The 18,347-nt window shown below is 41.6% G+C and overlaps 1 protein-coding gene across 1 annotated transcript; it reads right to left on the reverse strand.

Moving 5' to 3' along the window:
- Window positions 1-58: 58 nt before the first annotated feature.
- On the reverse strand, window positions 59-16,771 carry si:dkeyp-72e1.9 (syntaxin-binding protein 4). The gene is made up of 22 exons (XM_061303661.1): window positions 16,605-16,771; window positions 14,954-15,027; window positions 13,309-13,404; window positions 12,696-12,765; window positions 12,544-12,618; window positions 11,998-12,077; window positions 11,506-11,629; window positions 11,290-11,431; window positions 10,436-10,542; window positions 10,216-10,348; window positions 10,074-10,146; window positions 9,538-9,561; window positions 8,156-8,244; window positions 7,077-7,173; window positions 6,717-6,844; window positions 6,547-6,639; window positions 5,846-5,911; window positions 5,579-5,773; window positions 1,665-1,781; window positions 1,517-1,566; window positions 1,329-1,444; window positions 59-643 (listed from the first exon to the last, which is right to left on the reverse strand). Exons 1-22 carry the CDS (start codon window positions 16,649-16,651, stop codon window positions 597-599), a joined length of 2,043 nt encoding a protein of 680 aa, XP_061159645.1. The 5' UTR covers window positions 16,652-16,771; the 3' UTR covers window positions 59-596.
- Between the last annotated feature and the right edge of the window lie 1,576 nt (window positions 16,772-18,347).

Below are 18,347 nucleotides of genomic sequence, written 5' to 3' on the forward strand. Positions count from 1 at the left end.
CGAGATTACCCAACAGGAGCTACATCGGTGATTTCCTAATATTGTACAACAACGTCCCTCGCATCATGCAATGATGTTGAGCCGACAAACTGTTCAGGTTGGTCTTGCGTAGCAACGCAAAATCCTGCTCTGCTTCCATTCACAATGGGAGAAAAGAAAACAATTGAGGTCAACTCACTTGATGCTGGTTCTTAGCAGATGGGGTTATTACGGAGATTCGGGGATTGAGATTGGCCTCTACATGCATTGTGATGAGAGGGTAGAAAATTGGAAGGACTATTAGTTGTGCATCATCTGTGTATTGTGCTCATGCCTAAAGTTAATAAATTCAAACAAGAGGGCAAATGTTTCCATGGAGATATCTGTCCAGGTCTTAAGAAGGAAGGTCTTGGTTGAGTCCATTTGAAGAAGCCACAGAAGCTGAGGATGTCTAATTGGATGTATACTGAGCTTTGGCATTAAATAGTAGTGTTCTGAAATAGTCTTATTTTGAAAAGGTGCGTGTCGGAGGGCGCTGGCTCAGTTGAGAGTCCGAGTGGATTCGGTGTCTGATTGGAGAGCTTGGGCTAATGTTCTTCCCTGGTTGTCCTTTGGGCTCACATGTAGTGAGGGCTGACATCTGGAGCAACTTCCTTCTCTGTCACTGTTCATAGGTCGGAAGAAAATGAGAAAATAGATCATGGAAAATCCACCTTTGAAATACATTTTATTGTGCACTTGGAGTCTCCAGGATTGCATCCAAGTGTTGCAGAGATGCATTTATAATCTATTTGGGGGATATTGTTTTACTTGGTTCAGTTTTATCCATTTTCTATTATGCATTTCTATCTATGACGTAGCAGTCTTTTGGGCGGCACTACCAATTAAGGTCATGGGTGTGGCCAAACAATTTGGCAAATCCGCCATCTTTAATACTCGGAGAGACTTTTGTAGTCCTAACAACTCCATATTGCCAAAAATGTTCTGTTGTTGGATGCATTAATCCACACAACTCCATCCCCAGCATTCGAAGTACAAGTGGCTGGTTAAATGTAATTTTTCAGGTCAAAGTTCACACATCAGTGGAAAGACCTGCTTGTCTTTGCAAAGCACCAAGAATCCTTCAATCTGCAGAAACGACGGACACAGTAATGCGGTAAGCTTGACAGGAACTGTATTTTACTTTTATATTACTGCGTGTCTATGATGCCCTGTCGCATGAGCACAAGCAATGCTTAGTTTACACTTTTGAAACGAAAAAAAAAAAAAGTTAGGTTTGATCCAATTTTGAATGAATTTAGAATAGGGTGGGCAATGTTTGTTTTCTCCACTTGCTAAGTAATACATACCTATGGTGAATACACCCTGCACCAACTCTTTGGCCTCAACTGCCAGCTGCAAAGCGGGATCGGGAAGTGGCGAAAGTGCGTCGGGACTGTCTGCAGCCGGTGAGGACTTGTTGCTCCTGATATGTGAAACACAAACCACAAGAGGAAATGAGCAGAGCTGGCTGCATTTATAGACATTTATGTCTTACCCGTGTTCTCCTCCAAACAAGCTTGGGGTTGTTAATACCTTGTGGACGTTCTGAGGGAAGAGCACGAGTACATTGAAATGGAATAATTATTATTTCATATTTTCACTTTTGAAGAATGTGCATAATTCCATATTTGGAGTTCTGGTACCTGTGCAAAGCCTAGAAGTCTTTTGTTGGACATCTCAAGGTGTTTTCTGTTGACTTCAGACTGGCGGAGCTGACAATCAATGGCAGTCAGCCTCCTGCTCAGTTCCTGCACCTCTTCCTGGGAAAAAAAAACAAACAGACGTGAACCGATGGTGCGCAGATATCTTTCATCTTGAATGAGCAAATGACAGAAAATAACATCAATTGACGGCAGAACTATTTGGAGAGCTGTAAAGAGAGAAAATATCAGACACAACCACCAGAGGGCAGTAGTGTAACAAAGAACGCTTTATACAGTGATAAGAGGGAAGATAATTAAAAGAATGGAAAGGCCAAAGCTTGGATAAATAAAGCGTGATCTCAAATTTAAAAGCGTGCCTGGCCTGAGCTCAGAGGCTTTGTAAATCATTTGTCTGCCATTAAAAAAAAAAACTGTGATGGTTTAGTGCAGGGGTGGGCAAACTTTTTGGCTCGCGGGCCACATTGGGTTCTAAAATTTGACTGGGGGGCCGGGCCAGGAGCATTTGGATGGAGTGTTTGGGCCGGATATACTAAAGCATTACATGTAGTGTATGCAAACCTCATAGCACAGTAAGAACACTACAACCCAATTTATTAACTATCTTTCAAATATTAAAATAGCCCTTATCAGTTAATAAGTTTGTCTCAAGCAATATGCAAGACATAGCGTTTACATACTATTTTGCATGATACTGGGAGGAGAAAATGTAAATAGATTAAAATAGCATACGCACTGTGATTTATCAAGATTGCATCTGTTTTTAATAAGTTTCAATCGAAGGTGCAAAGTTAAATAAATCAACATTTATTATCACTTTCAACATTCAAAACATATTATTACACAACGATATACTCAAGCTCAATAAAATCTACTTGTGTTAAACTCCGCAAAATCAAACTCTGCAAACTCGTTTTTCATAACACAGCAGAAAAACTCACCAATTTCAGTGGGAACAGTGCTGTTGGTCTCCATTTTTTGCCAGTGCATCAAAGTCTGGAGTTAGTTTTGTTGTGGCAATTCTCAGGACAGATCTGAGGTGTTGGTCTGTTAACTTGGATCTGTGATGAGCTTTGTTGATTTTCATGACGCTAAACGTCTGCTCACACACGTAGGTCGAGCCAAACAACACCAGCATCTTCTGTGCAGTCTTTCGAAGGTTTGGAAACATGGTCTCGTTAAGTGAAGCATAAAAGTCATCCAGTTTAAGAGACTTGAACTTCTCCTTTGAGACGGAGTCAGACTGAAGATCGATCAGTTCCAATTGCAGCTCCTGCGGTGCTGATTCGGGGTCTTGTGACAGGGGACAGGACACCAGTTGAAGTGACTTGTCAATTTTTTCAAAATCACAGAACCGACGGCAAAATTCTCTGTGCAGGTCGTCCAGTGATTTGCAGTATTTCTTCGCATTGCGGGCGGCCTCTTTCTGCACGGCTAGTGTGGGGAAATGTGCGAAAGATTTGTTTGACATTTGCCTGGAGAATAACCCCAGCTTGGATTTGAAGGCTCTCACATTTGTGTACATGTCGTGCACAAACTGATCTTTCCCCTGTAGCTTCACGTTCAGCTCATTCATGTGTGAAAATATGTCCACAGCAAATGCAAAGTCACAAAGCCAGTTTGTGTCGCTCAGCTCGGGGAATTCGTCGGGTTTTCCCATTAACAACAAAAATGAGTGAATCTCCTCTTTGAGCTCCCAGATTCGTTGAAACACTTTCCCCAAACTTAACCAGCGGACGCGAGAGTGGTAAAGTAGGTCCTGGTGATCCGCATCAGTTTCTTCCAGGAACGTAATGAACTGACGATGATTAAGTCCCCTTGCTCGTATAAAGTTAACAAGTTTTACAACTGGATCCACGACGTGATTAAGCTGCAATACAGACTTACACAGAGACTCCTGATGAATGATGCAGTGAAGAAAAATAACATCCTGGTCAGGGTTTTCTTCTTTCACTTTATCCTGGATTCTTTTCAGCAGCCCGACGTTTTTTCCAGTTAAATTTGGCGATCCATCCGTAGTGACATTAGCAAGTTTACTCCAAGGTAGCTTCATTCTCTCGATGACAGCTGACACCTGTTCATATAAGTCCTCTCCTCGCGTTTTCCCTTTCAGTGATTCCATGCTCAAAAGCTCCTCCGTTATCTCAAAACTGTCGTTAATCCCTCGTATAAAAATTAGGAGCTGAGCAGTGTCTTTTATGTCGTTACTATCATCCAGTGCTAGTGAATATAACTTAAAGGACTCTGCCTTTTTGTTTAACTCGCTCACTATATCTGCGTCAATCAGTTCCACGCGGCGAGTCACTGTCCTGCGTGCTAAACTGATTTTTTCAAACTTGGCTTTGCTTTCCGGACACAAGAGACCTGCTGTCTCTACCATGCACTCTTTCAAAAACTCGCCTTCGGAGAAAGGCTTGCTAGCCTTTGCTAATTTGAATGCCAGCAAATAACTAGCCTTGGTACTTGACTCTTGAATTGTAGTTTTCCTGTGAAAAAAGTTCTGTTGACTATGTAAATTAGCTGCCAACCTTTGAGCAGTAGCCGCCCGTTCTTGTGTTGACTGCTTGCTAGCATAGTTTGTATGCTTCGTGGCAAAGTGACGGCTGATATTGTACTCTTTGAAAACCGCAACAGCTTCTCGGCATATCAGACATACAGCCGTTGATCGGACTTCGGTGAAGAAGTATTTTGTTGTCCACTCCTTATTAAAAACTCGGCATTCACTGTCCACTTTCCTTCTCTTTGGTCCACTCATTTTCACAGAAGGGCTCAAATGGTGACATGAAACGAAGTGAAAATTAAAGTGAAATAAAGAGAAACACGCGACACTCCAACAACGGTCAATGTGTTTTAAGTGCGCCATCTTTTGGGGAACGTGGGTATTGCAGGGAAAGGGGAAAATTAAGGAGGTTTTTACTATAATTTGGACAAGTTCGGCGGGCCGGATTAAAAAGCCCAACGGGCCGTATGTGGCCCGCGGGCCGTAGTTTGCCCACCCCTGGTTTAGTGGATCACTTGGCTGACTTTCCAATTGGCAGTGTGAGTTCAGTTCTCACTGCACCATTCCCAAGTCGAATGCTGCAAAAAAACGACATCTAAAGATTTCAATGGGAGCAGAATAACAAAAGAGCCCAGAGATCATTGCAAGTGATGATTGAATGGGAGTCAGAGTGAGGTCGCTGCTCCCTTCGAGGCAGCGTGAAACCAAGGGATTTAGCGCTTTGAGATGAAAAGCTGCGAGTGCCGAGGCTGTGCGGAGAGAAAGCAAACGGGTGAAAAGCCTCTGCTTCATCAAAGCGAGGTGCTGCTGAATATTGTGACTGCGGCTCAGTCAGAGCCCAACGTGTTTCACCGAGGCCGACAATGCTGCAGGCGTTCGGCGTACGGGAGGAGGCAGGAAAGAATGGAAAAAGCCGAGTTATTTTCGAGCCGTTGTGCCTTCTCAGCATTCAGCCTTTCTTGTGGCACATGAGGACAGAAGGCACGATAAGACATACATTGCTGAATAAGAAAAAAAAAACCCTAACATCCAGTTACCGTAATTTTCGGACTATAAGTCGCACCGGAGTATAAGTCGCACCAGCCATAAAATGCCCCAAAAAGAGAAAAATAAGTCTCGCCCCCACCCAAACTATGAAAAAAAAATGCGACTTATAGTCCGAAAATTACGGTACATGTAATTATGTTGCTACGGGAGAGCTCGGATTACGTTCTTTTGATGCAGGCGGTAGTGTGTGTGTGTAGTGTGAAAGAACAACTAATCTGCTGCTTTTCACAAAAAAAAAATAAAGCCGCCCACTTCCGCTGCATAATCTAATGAGATCCAGTGCAAGTGTGGTTTTGGACTGGCACTGTCAGAAACCTATTCTTCTTTTCATTTGTCTCCCCGGACTCACTTTTGTAGCTTCTCCTCGCGATTGTCTCTTGCTCGCCAGCTGGTTCTTTAGGTCTTTAATCTCGGCCTCCAGGAGCTGGATCACCTCTTCGTAGTCCTGCTCCGCGCTGCTCCCGTGACGCTGCACCCCCTCGGCCTCTGCCGCTTGCAGTTGGCTCTTCAGACGGGTATTCTCCTCCACGGTCAAACACGCTTTCTGAAAGGAAGCACGTTAGTTTGTATGTTTATATATATATATATCTTTTTTTGTATCGTTGTCCTGTAGTACCTCCGAGGTCTTCTGCAGCTCATCCTCAAGACTTTTCTTGCTGTGCTCCATATCCTTTAGTACCACCTGCCAAAATAAATATCACGTGCAACTCATTGACCTGAATAACAGAAAGTATCATGTGTAAAAATAATTATTTTTAATTGAAGCAAGTAAAGAAGATTTATTGATTTGTATTAATATGCTTCATCGGTGTAGGTGTTATGTTTCATTTGTCACAAAAGGAAGAAACTGGAAGGGCTTATTCCAACTGTCAGCAGTCAGTGTAAATAAGGTTGGATGCGTTTCGACCTGGACTGACACATCCAGAACTGACATGAAGATGCAAACGGAGTGACTGAAACATTATACAAATGGATTTATTTACAATTTGGCCAGTCGGTTTGACCTCGACATCTTCTTCATTAGATTTCATCATTACAGATTTTATTTCTCTTCTAAATGAATCCCAAAACATTAAATAAATAGATGCAGTTACAGGTTGTGTAAATGTCGTTCAGTGTAAGGTGCTTGTGAATTTATATGAAGTTATAATAATATAATATATAAATGATATAAAAACAGCCAATTTTCTGAAATTAATTAATTTTTTTAATTAAAATGTAATTATGTCATATTTTAATAACAATAGGCAGCACTTGAATTCGCTAGCTACCTGTACCATTTGCACCACCATTATGTGAGTGTGTGTGTGCACTGACCTTGAGCTGCTTCATTTGGGTTTGCAGCTGTTTGACCTCTGTCTGAAACTGCTCCATTTCCTCGCTACCGTAGCTGCACTCCGATTCACACGTCTGCGGACGCAAACATGCATTGACATGCCGGTTCAATCAGTCAGCCCTAATAGTCAATCAATGAGACGACAGCTTACGGGAGAATGGAAGGCCGACGTGTCCATCAGACTGGCTGCTTCGTGATAGGAGAACATAAAAGGACCCGCCCCTAAACTGAGCTCCTCCAAGTTATCCTGGAAAATGGACCGTGTGGCTTCAACAAAGTCTGGCAAAGTTTGGAAAGGGCACGAGTCAAAATGCATTGGAAATGCAACTTGTATTTGAAGAGCAAAAATTGCATTCAAATGAGCAGGCTCGTTGTCCCACGGTGCCCCGACCAGTAGGTGACATTGAGCCGTCCGTCACAGCGAGCGAGGCGGCCATTTGACAGCGTTTCAACACGGATCTGTCACTTGCACTTGACACGACTCTGCGTGTGTGCGTGTGTGTGTGTTTACCTCCATAGGCCACGGTGCCTTGCGGGTCTGTCGTCAGGCTCTGTCGTAACCTCTTCCTTTTCTCATCGCTGACGTCCAAGCCGAGAAAGGACAGAGCCTGCGGGCCATCGACACGGTTAGCAAACGCATGAGCTGCACCTGGCTAGCTTCAGATGACTTTGCAAACTTGCCAAGCGTATTTCATATGTGGCAAAAAAAAAAAGCCTAATTATTGTTGTATTGTAGGCATAAAATTGTATTGGCCATTAATACAGACAGACAGTTAACGATTTGGAATGAGCTGAAGAATCAAGGCAGACAATAATATGCCATCAAATATTTAAACCTTTATGCTGTAATCTCATGAATGAATTGGAAAATGAGGGTAAAGCCACATCTGTCTTGACATTATACAAAAACAGTGACAGAGAGAGATGTGATGTTTGAAGACATGGATCAATGAGTTCTGATAGAGTATGGGGGGGGAAAAAAAGTCAAATCAGTGTAAAAGTGCAGGCAGAGTCGGATTCCAAGAAGGATGAATAATTAGATGAGGGAGGAGAGAGAGAGAGAGAGAAAGCTTCGGGCTGGATAAGAGTCCAAAACTACAAAACAGAGAAAAGAAGCTGCAAGCGGGTACCGCAATGACAGAAATTCCCCAAGTACAACAAATTGGAATACATGAAATAAGATGAAGTGAAGCATCAAAGGGCTTTACAGTTTGACATTTTCTTTGCAAATTGCATACAATAAACACTGCTTCATGTGGACGATTATTATTTAATTTAAAATTTAATATAAATAAATAACAATACAAAAAGTGAATATCAACTTTCCATCTTTGTAGTTCAGGCCACTGGGAAATATGAGTTGAATGGTTGAGCGGCATTTGAAAATGAAAATTGCGCTCCAGGGCTGTGTTTTCACGCAAGTAGGGAGCAGTGACTCACTTGCATAAAAGTAAATTGTATTTGATTCAGTTCAAATTGACTTCAAGTGACTCACTTGCATGAAAGTAGATTGTATTTGATGATTCCTTTTGTTCATATATGAAGGAACGACTTCAAAAATGATGACCTTTTTTTTCTTCTAGAACTCACCAAATCCAATTTGTCTGATTTGAGCCGAATGTAGGGGTCCAGTGTGATCTTGGGTTTGGTCCCTGTGGGTGACCTCGGATTGGTTGAATCTAGAGAGGGGAAAATAATCTATTAAGGCATCGGACAATAACAACGGCAGGCAGGCAGGGTAAAGCGCCACATCATCTGGACTCATAAAGTGAATGAACAAGATATTGTGTCTGGATTTTGTGGAAGTGGGTAGTTGCAGTGATCAGGGGTTATTTGACTTTACGAGTGTGAGGCCAAAGGATCAACTAAAAAAAAAAACATGATTAAAAAGAGTGGCCTTGTGGAGAGATGAGTGATTATGTAGATGAGAGCGAGGGAACACTGTGAAAAACACCAGAGCAGACAGCCAGTGTCTAATACTAATTTGATGAGCTTCCCTGTCCCAGATTTGTGAGTCTGCTTGTTATGGCAATGTGTGTGTGTGTGTGTGTTTACGAATGCGCTCAGTCCTATTGCCGGGAGTATCCTGATAGCAGCGCAAAACCTGCTGCCTCTCTTTCCTCTTCCCTTCCAAAGGATTTAAATTGTCCCACCCCTAACCCATAGTGATGACTGGCAGACCTGCTGCCGTGGCAACAGCCTGTCCTGTGCATTAAAATCAACAATGTGTGGTGGTACAACCTGTGAAAAGTCTTAGAATAATAATCAAAAATAATGTTTTTATTGTAAATGTGCCTTTTTATGTCTAATTGACATCGTATACCCTGGTTGGACTATTTCTACTCATTTCTAGCTTGCCTGATCTTGTTTTTTTTTCATAATTAAGCCTATAATTGTAATCTTTGCAGATATAAATAAGATACAAATGAAATTGCCCTCATGACTCATCTGAAGTTGCCAGGTGCGTGCATATAGGTAAAGCTTGACCAATGTGGACACATGCCTGTTTATCTTGCTAACAGGATTGCACAGCACTGATGAGCTGTCGCCCTACCAGTGTTTTCAGGATGAGCAACAAAGACAAAGCGGAACAAGGAGGTTGTCAGCTTTAAGAGATGAGCGCTGCACGTGCAGGTATTTGGATGTTGTGCTTTTTCAAGTCAAGTGGCAGATGCAATCCTCCAAATTTGACATGATAGGTTGTCACATTTCAAATCAAATAAAAAATCGATCCATTATCTGAACCACATTAAAGCTGTCTATTAATCAGAGCAAAAAAAAATAAAATTCTTGTGCACCTCTTTAGAAACTGCAGACATCTGTCACCGCTAGCAACTGACTTAACCAATAAGAGCCTGAAAGGGGGCTAAGGGGTCAGACCACCTAGAAAATAACCTTGACTGTGATAATCCTTGTCAATAGGATTGGGACGGGATGTTTGGGTGCTGCTGGGACCCACGTGTGACCCTTACCATTGGAGTCATTTGTCTGCTTGGCTGTTTGAAAGCAAAATTCAAAATAAAAAAATGGATTAAGCTCATGAAGCTCACTCCATTTGCAGGAACGATTTGGTTGAACTAGTATAAATGGAAACAATTTCATTGTTTGGTAATTTCATCAAGTCACTAGAACTCCAGCTGTCAATCACTTGCGCTAAACTGCAGGTCAAACAAAAGTCACACTGGGGGGGCATTAATCTTCTCCGCCACACCTAAGGCCCCGTTTTTCAATTTAGTGATAAGTGTCTTCCTCCATTAAGCCTGAAATTTGTTGAACTTGCTCCTCCCCCCCATGGCGCCCAGATGTGCCGTAAGTCTGTCGTAAATTCCTCCCCCCCCCCCAAAAAAACGACCCCTGGTGAGAACCACGGCAAAATGCGGACGTTACAGATCTGCTAAAATACGATGAAGCTCATTCTGACCTTCTCTGTATTCAAGTGAAATGTCGTTCGAACTGTCACTCTCACGGTGAATCAGCGCTTGACACAAGGCATAATGTTTATTGTGACCTGAAATGTGGATATCCGGCGGACAAATGTCAGGAGAAGGCGGGGGCACTGGAGTCGGCTCCTCGGCACACATCTACAAAAGGGAACAAATTGAAACTAAGCAAATGTCTGATGGGTTGTAAGTCCAGCAATACGAGCTGACCTCAGGTGATCGGATGTGGACCTTTAAGCGTCCAGAGTTGCCCGTAGCCCGCTGAACACCGTTGTGAAGAGACGTACTGCTTTGGAAAAGTCCTTTACCTGGGATGAAGGCAATCTCCACTGCACTTTCTTGACTGGGAATACAAGTGAGAAATTGCTCAGACAGATGTGCAATTGAATGAAGTCGGGTCATCAATGGTGTGACTGGGATGGGAAGCCACCTGGATTCGGCTTTGTTCAGCATACTTTTGGCCTCCTCGTGCGTAACACCTATCAAGGATTCTTTGTTAACGGCGATGAGCTGATCTCCTGGCCGCAGACGTCCGTCCTGCGCAAGCGAGACAGAAATACGACGCCTTCAATTTGGCAGGTGATGGGATGACCACTTGGGTTTCTCATTTGATTCTTTTGAATAATATAATTGAATATCATAATATAATTACCGTATTTTCCGGACTATAAGGCGCACCGGACTATAAGGCGCACCTTCAATGAATGGCCCATTTTAAAACTTAATCCTTTTATAAGGCGCACCGGACTATAAGGCGCACCATTAATGCATCATGTCAGATTTTTAATCCAAATCAAATCATTCTCCATTTTATCTTTTTTATTTCAACTTCAAATGCAACAATAGTCTTTTTGATTCATGATTCATAGTCTTCCGCAGGCCACTTATGCTTTGAATTTAGGAATTTAGTCCATATCACTTGGTGCACTGGACTATAAGGCGCACTGTTGGCTTTTGAGAAGATTTTAGGTTTTTAGGTGCGCCTTATAGTCCGGAAAATACGGTACTCCAATCATATCTGATCTTTTCATAGCCTCAAGGCATTGTAAGAATTGAATTGAGATCATGTCAAAGTGGGAAAAAAAGAGAAAACAGTTCTTCAGAGAATGATTTCCACCATATTGTGTGGATAATGCGCTCCTCTACTTGCTTGTCCGTGGTGAGATGTGTGGGCGACAGAGAGGCGAGGAGGATGGGATTTGAGAAGTGGAAGGAGATGTTGTGAAGAAAGGCAAATGACGGAAGAGTGAGTGAGTGGGTGGGTGGCCTATTGAAACCACTTACCCGGTGACAGTCTCCACCGGAAAGAACCTCCTGAATGAAAACTGCCGGACCATCGGGGCGGTTTGAGCCACCTCCCAGGATGATGCCCATACTTGTTGATCGAGTCACGGAAATCAGTTGAATCACTCCTTCACCTGGGTGACTAAAAATAGAAAGAAAGCAGCATATTAGCAAAGTCAAAACATTTTTTTTGCAAATATTAGGAGGTCATCAAACCTGAGTGAGCGCATCATAGGTCCGCTGTTGTTGTACGTGTTCTGAGAGCCAGCCGGGCTTAACAATAAAGGACTCTGGGAGCGAGATGAAGAACCAGATGATGTACTTTCCAAGTAGCGACCTCCTTGGGATTTGGAATAAAGGACAATGGGTAATACTGTAAGTAGAAAATTTCAGACACATTTGCATCAATTGTGCAAGAAAAAAAAATTGCAAAGAACAAGTGTTAGCATTGAGGTATATTATATATATATTTTTTTCGATTTTAGCAAACCCGGCCGCCCACGGTTCTGTTTAAGTACCAGCTGGCTGCTTGGTTTACTAAAGAAACAGATGTTGGCAATTGTGTAACGGACAACTGCACTTGTCCTAAACCATTTTTAAAGCTTGACTGAGCTCATTTTACCCTTTGGGCTCAGAACTTTGAACAAAACTCAAGCTTTTTTTTTTTTTTTTTTTTGAGTTTCTCTCAAATGCAAGCATGTTTCTTACCTTGCTGTATTGGAGAGTTGCGTGTTGATCCTGTGCTACCATTGGAGCCATATTTCTCCATGAGCTCAGCAAATTCTTTCCTTTCCACGGGGAACAAAATGGGAAATGAGATTGGTTATTGTCATGAGCCATCAATAATCATAAAATGGCATCCTGCGATTGTCACTCTCATCTTTGGTTCATGTTTGTATTGTTTTGAAGGTCACTGGAGACATAATTGTCCATTCCTCCCAATGTCCATTTTCTCTCTTTATCTATACGTTTGACTTTAGGGTGGTTGGTCACAGATTAACATAGCAGGCTGCTGGCTCATCTTCTGAAGAGAGCAGCCTGAGGCTTAGCTCTCTCCCCTACTTTGGTCAGCTGTCACTCCAAAGCTAAGAAGGGGAACTGGAGCAAGTTTGAAAGAATACATCATCCCAAGGCAACATGTTTATTTAAAGGGGGGGAGGAGGATGTTCTATTCTATTCTCCTTCCCTCTCGTCTAAGAAATGCTTGTGATAGGACTGAACCTTGAGACGTACGGTATAATATCTCCAACTCACTTTGCTTCATCATCCCTGGCGATAAGAAGTCGCATGTGATTGGTTGCTGAAGCCGCTCTCAATACGTCCACAGCTCTGATGAAAACAAGACAATATTAATCAAGTGGAAGTAATGCTGGATGAAAAATACTTTTTTTTTTTTGCTGCATTACCTGTCACTTGTGACACCTATTAGACTTTCTCCATTCACCTCCAAGATTTGGTCTCCTGGTAACAGGTTTCCTGGCAGAAATGAAATACAGGTTCACTTGTCCAACTGTTGGATTATAATTTATCAGTGTATGTCGCAATTCTGTTCTGGTTATTTATTCTCACGAGAGATACATCCCAAAATACAAAGAGTCCACTGTTGCTGTAAACTTTGACTTGAGCTGGAAGGCGTACTGCACTCCGTGGCGCATGTCGTGACATATTAGCAAATTGTGCTTTTCACCTCATGCATAATCATGCAAGGGGAGATTCGTGCTGGAAGTGTGGAAGAGATTTGCATGTGATTAAAGCCTTTTCATCATATTAGGGGTGAAGCACTTTGTGTTACCGTATACCACCATCACATAAAATGGCGTCTTGTGTATATTGCGCCTAAATGGGAGATTTAAATAAGAAATAAAAAAAGAGGTTCATCATGACCTTATTTATTTTTGTATTTTACAAAGCTACAGGATCTGAAAATCAATTTCAACTGATACAATTACAATGATACAAATATGCAATTTAAAAATAAAATCATTCATGCATGAAATGAAAAGAAAATTAAAAGCTTACCATCACTTGAAGCAAGGCCACCAGGTAAAATCCTTTTCACGTAAACTCCAAATTCCTCTCCGGTTAGCTCCTTCACTCCTCCAATCACTTTGATTCCTAATGAGAAAGAAGAACGTGCCCCAATTATAAGCATATGCATGGTCCGACATCAAGGATTTCTCTTTTTCGAATATCATCAGCCAAATGGACATACGTGACAAACATGACAAAGCGAATATCTAACCATCGTCATTTAATATCAGGTCAGTCTTATTATTGAATTATTATTATTTACAATGAATCGAATAAATTGCAAACAACAACATATCTGTATAAAACATGGAAGGTAGCATCTGCAAAAATCTGAAATTACTTTTGAGAAACAAGTTGTTCAACATGACTAAAGCTGTTAAGACTCCCCCAACACACACACAAATTCACACCAAAGTCTTCCCTATCCTTGAAAGTGTCCTATTAAATCTTTACATCAAGGTTTGCTTAGCTTAAGGCCAGCATTAGCCGGTTAGCACGGACTAAATTGAAACCTTAATTGGGTCTGAAGCAAAGGGGTGCATGTTAATTATGGCCATAAATGGGGTAACAATAGTCCTTATCTCAGTCCTCCAACCTTTCTTGTCCTTCGCCAAGGAAAACACAACGCCTCAAAGCATTTTCAAGCCAACTAATATCAGATAGGAAGAAAAAAAAACAACCGCCTGATAGTAGCTGGAGCAAATACAAAATAATATTTTGGTTTTCAAATTGTGTTCTGTGCTTTGAGACATGATAGCTTTGCAAGGGATACATTTTTATAATAATAATAATAATAATAATCTTCGCTGGTGCATGAGATTTAAAAAAAAAATGCTTTAAATAAAAAGTCGGACCAAAATATTGCAAATTGCCTCCAAAACTAAAAGTATATCAAATTTAGTGTGTGACTAAGCCGCATGCGTATAGTGTAATGGAAGTGACGTACAGATAAAAACAACAGCACTCAGCTTTCTGCATTCTTAACCCAGCTAAGATAAATGGATTAGGGCTTTACTACATGACCTACTTTGGCTCACAGGCAAACACTGATACTGAGCAGGGATACCTCCTGTGCAGAGAAAATCCCTTGCAAACATACTACTTGCATTATTAGAGATATTCAACAGCAAGCTTGCATACATACATCCGAGTTGCAGAAGGATGGAACTGATTTTTTTTTCTCTCTCCGTTACTTCCTCCCACACAGTTCCAATTGTCATGGCGGCATTTCATCACCAAGCCACCCAGAAACACTTGTCAAGATAACTATTTATTACTAGGAATGAATGAATGGTTTATTTGGAAAAACACTTCATTGGTTAGAATTTGAAGCTGCATGGCAACACTGTCAGCTAATTTATGCTAACACTTCTGTTCTGCTTATCTTTTGGCTTTGACAGGCATCAGCCACTGCGGCAAAATGTTTTTTTTTTTCACTCTGGAACTTTGTCCAAGCTATCTGATCATGTTATTGGCTGAGAAACTTAATACAGCGATTGAGTAAATACTCTCATTGATTCATAATAGTCTGGTAGATAGCAAACCATTTGCTTCGTTTTTCTAATTTGACACTTTTGCCTGCCAGTCCCCCAACTATTTGTATCTCTAATTTTTTAAGCACTGATGTACTCACCTAAGCCATTCTCACAGTCTGTAAAGTCCATGGAATGAACTGCTCTGTCGACACCATATGGACCCATGAGTGTCCTGGTTCACCATGAAAAAAGAGGAGACGAAAAAGAGCATGAAGTACATTCCCAGGAAAATGATCTCAGAAATCTCTTTTAATCGTATTTTGATCAATGTGGGCAGACAGAAAATGCATAAGATATGAAAAGTTAGAAGTTTTGTGACATGAAGAACTAGATGTCCGTTAAAACTTAATGACAAGAAGGAAACTAGTCAGGAAGGCCAACAGCAACATTGAATGCATCTCCTGATGCAATATGATGTCATAATAAAGCTTGTTTTATTGCAGCGTGAATAGTATAAGGAGGAAAACCATTTATTGCCACTACACATGAAAGTCGACTTGTACCGTCTACCTGTAAAAATCTTATTTTGTCCTCATGCAGTGATATCTTCCCAAGTGGCGAACAACATTTTTCTATGCGAGTGCCAAAAAGCATGACAAGGAGAATAATCAATATTTCAGATGCAGAGGGTTTATAATGATCAGTCCCACAGCTGGCTGTGAAACAATGAGGCTAATTGAGGACATGATGAAAAACATTTTTTTTCCTCTTTAGCATGCATTCAATCCTTTGGATCTTTAGGACCTGGATGAATAACCCCATAATCTGTATTCAACCAAATATTTTATTCTGCATTTTAGATGCGATGTAAATTAGGCTGCAAAATGACAAACGAACAAGTACCAGTTTTTCTCCCCTTGTTTTTTTCTACTTGAGTCAATCTACTAATGAACAACAACATAAACAAGAGCAACTACCATTTTGGGAAAAGCAATTCCCAAAATATTGATATTCTATTTCTATTTTTTTAAACCTTTTTTTTAAAATAGTCGTCTGTCTGCTCATTATACTAATATCTCATCTCAGTATCAGAGGTATAAGCATACCTGTATCCCATATGTAAATATCTCAATTAAAATATTCCCAATGAAAATCTGCCTGACAACGAGATAACAATTCACAAGAAAATCCTCCACGCGTATTGACTAAGCGCCTCACTGTAGGCTCAATTTACAAACCCTCATTCATAGTGATAAAAAACAACAAAAAACATGTCCGGTCACCTTTTCTGGACATTTCCAAACATAACAGACAATGATTTTAATCCACAAAACGGCTTTTAGAGACCAGGCAGAGTAAATCCACCACCCACCCAGTTGTCATTGCGCACGGCGGCTGGGCGAGTAGACGACAGATGGGAGAGTTCAACCTTGATCGTAGCAACGAGGAAAGAACGACAAGGCGAGCTGCTGTTTTTACATGTTGTTCTCAAATCCCCCAAATAATAACATCGTTATAATATAACAGAACGGGTCGGTTCCGAAAAGAGAAACAGGCTCCTGCGTGGTACAGAGTCGACGCCCTTATTTCCAAGTCATTGCGCGCGTGCCAAAATACGCACATTTTCAAAAAACGTTTTGTTAGATCTAAAAAATAGTGTTCCGTTTGTTTAACAACAGAACTGCGCGGATACCTCTGTTACCATGGCAACAAACACGCAGTTGATGAAAAGTACATCCAGAAAAAGTGCGCGCTGGCGGGCGGGCGCGCATGCTTTCAGACGGCCGCTTTTATGGATCGCTCACCTACCTGCTTATGATGACAGCTCCTTTATACATAACGGAAAAGGTTGGCATCTTGTCATGGAGCCAGTTTCTCCGGCAGAACGGACGCACGAACGGACGGACGCTCGCTCAGAGCTTGCCCTGCCTCAGCCTCCCTCCGAGCAGCCGCCGCATGACGAGACGCGCGTGTGTTGTGTGTCTGCACAGGCAGGCTGGCTGGCTGGCAGGCAGCTGCCTTGAAATTCCCGTAAAGCAGCACCACCGTTGCCGCCACGCTGTTAACATCTCTCTCCTCCACAGACACCCTTAATCTGTTACGTCATTTCAAAAAAGAGAGCGAGGAAAGAAAAGAAAGAAAGCTCATAGAGTGTAAATGATCCCGAGATCAAATGTAACCTATTGAGTGAGATTTAAGATTGATCTTTTGACAATAAAGTTCTTTGTGTTAATATGGCCTGAATTCCCCTCTGCGTAAAAGACATTGGCAAAGCCTCCAGGTCTAGAAAGGAACTTGCACAATTTCCAGTGGAGTATAATATGGGGCCCCCTACTGTTATTTAAGATGACAAGGCAGCGAGATCTTTAGTCAGAATGAGGGGGGGGGGAGCAACAATGATTCATGAAGAAGAACTCCGCTTGTCATTGCAAATGATAAAATAGAGTCTTTTGGAACAGCTCATCCGAAGCTATGAATGAAAATAGACTGCATTAGACAGAAATGATTCACAATAGTGTTTTTGTTTGCTTTTGGGATCTGCTTGTGTGAATTAATGTTGCGAGTGCAATGGCAGTTAAATGCTTTCCATGAGCTTTTTTAGTTTTTGCTGACTTCTGTTTACTTTGATCTGCCACCACCGGCTTATGCAACATGAAATCCAACATTTAGGGGGAAAAAAAATCTAATACCTCGAGAAGCTTAGGAGCTCTTCAAAGCCTCTTTGCCACATATTTATTAAGAACTAAGGGTGCTCTTCGGGTTTTTTTAGCACCAGGGACATTTTTCCCACTGGTGTAGGTCTTGCACAGCTCGCTGACAGAGAGAACCCTCAATTGTTTCAGGGTCACTTAATGACTAGTTTAACAGGTTAATTATCCAGATAAAAAAAATAAATCCTTTTTTCATTTTGAGGGATGAATCCTCTCTCTTTTTTTAAATGCCGTGAGCAACATAACTGAGACGGTACATTGCAATTGTTAGTGGAGATGGGGTAATAGTGTGGGCAGAAAAACAACATTTGTCATCATTTATGACACAGGTGACAAACTCAAGGCTCCAGGGACAAATTCTAGCCCACAATATCATTTTATGGGGTCACAATGTCAAATAATGTTTTGAGCTTTCAATGTTACATCATTTTGACCATCAAACTATGACGTCTTCCCCTGAAAAAGAAAATTACATCTCTTAATCAGTACCTATGTACATTTGAACAATGCGGAATTTGCCAAAATATGCATTTCTCCTCACGGCCATTCATTTAGTCTCCACTTCATTTTATTTGGCAGCCATAGCAACGAGCATTTGCCTCAGATCTTTAATCACTAAATCTGCACAGTGGGTCATTATCAGATTATGGGATTATCCGCTCCACGCTGAGAAATCAAACGGGCCGGGACCCAATCACAGAGATACATTGCACTCAGCACTCCCGCTCTGCCACTAACGCACATACAGATGTGCACAAACACACGCACACACATTCCCGTATAATCCCATCAAACCAGTCAAGCCATGCAAATACAGAACATAAACTTCAGTGCATTGATT

The sequence above is a fragment of the Syngnathus typhle genome, linkage group LG17 (genome assembly GCF_033458585.1).
Source record: "Syngnathus typhle isolate RoL2023-S1 ecotype Sweden linkage group LG17, RoL_Styp_1.0, whole genome shotgun sequence".
Taxonomy (NCBI): domain Eukaryota; kingdom Metazoa; phylum Chordata; class Actinopteri; order Syngnathiformes; family Syngnathidae; genus Syngnathus; species Syngnathus typhle.

Coding starts and splice junctions, on each gene's coding strand:
- si:dkeyp-72e1.9 (XM_061303661.1), bottom strand. CDS start 16,651: ATGCCAACCTTTTCCGTTATGTATAAAGGAGCTGTCATCATAAGCAG. Junction 15,028..16,604: donor GGAGCTGTCATCATAAGCAG/GTAGGTGAGCGA, acceptor ATGGTGAACCAG/GACACTCATGGGTCCATATG. Junction 10,147..10,215: donor TCCACATCCGATCACCTGAG/GTCAGCTCGTAT, acceptor TCCCTTTTGTAG/ATGTGTGCCGAGGAGCCGAC.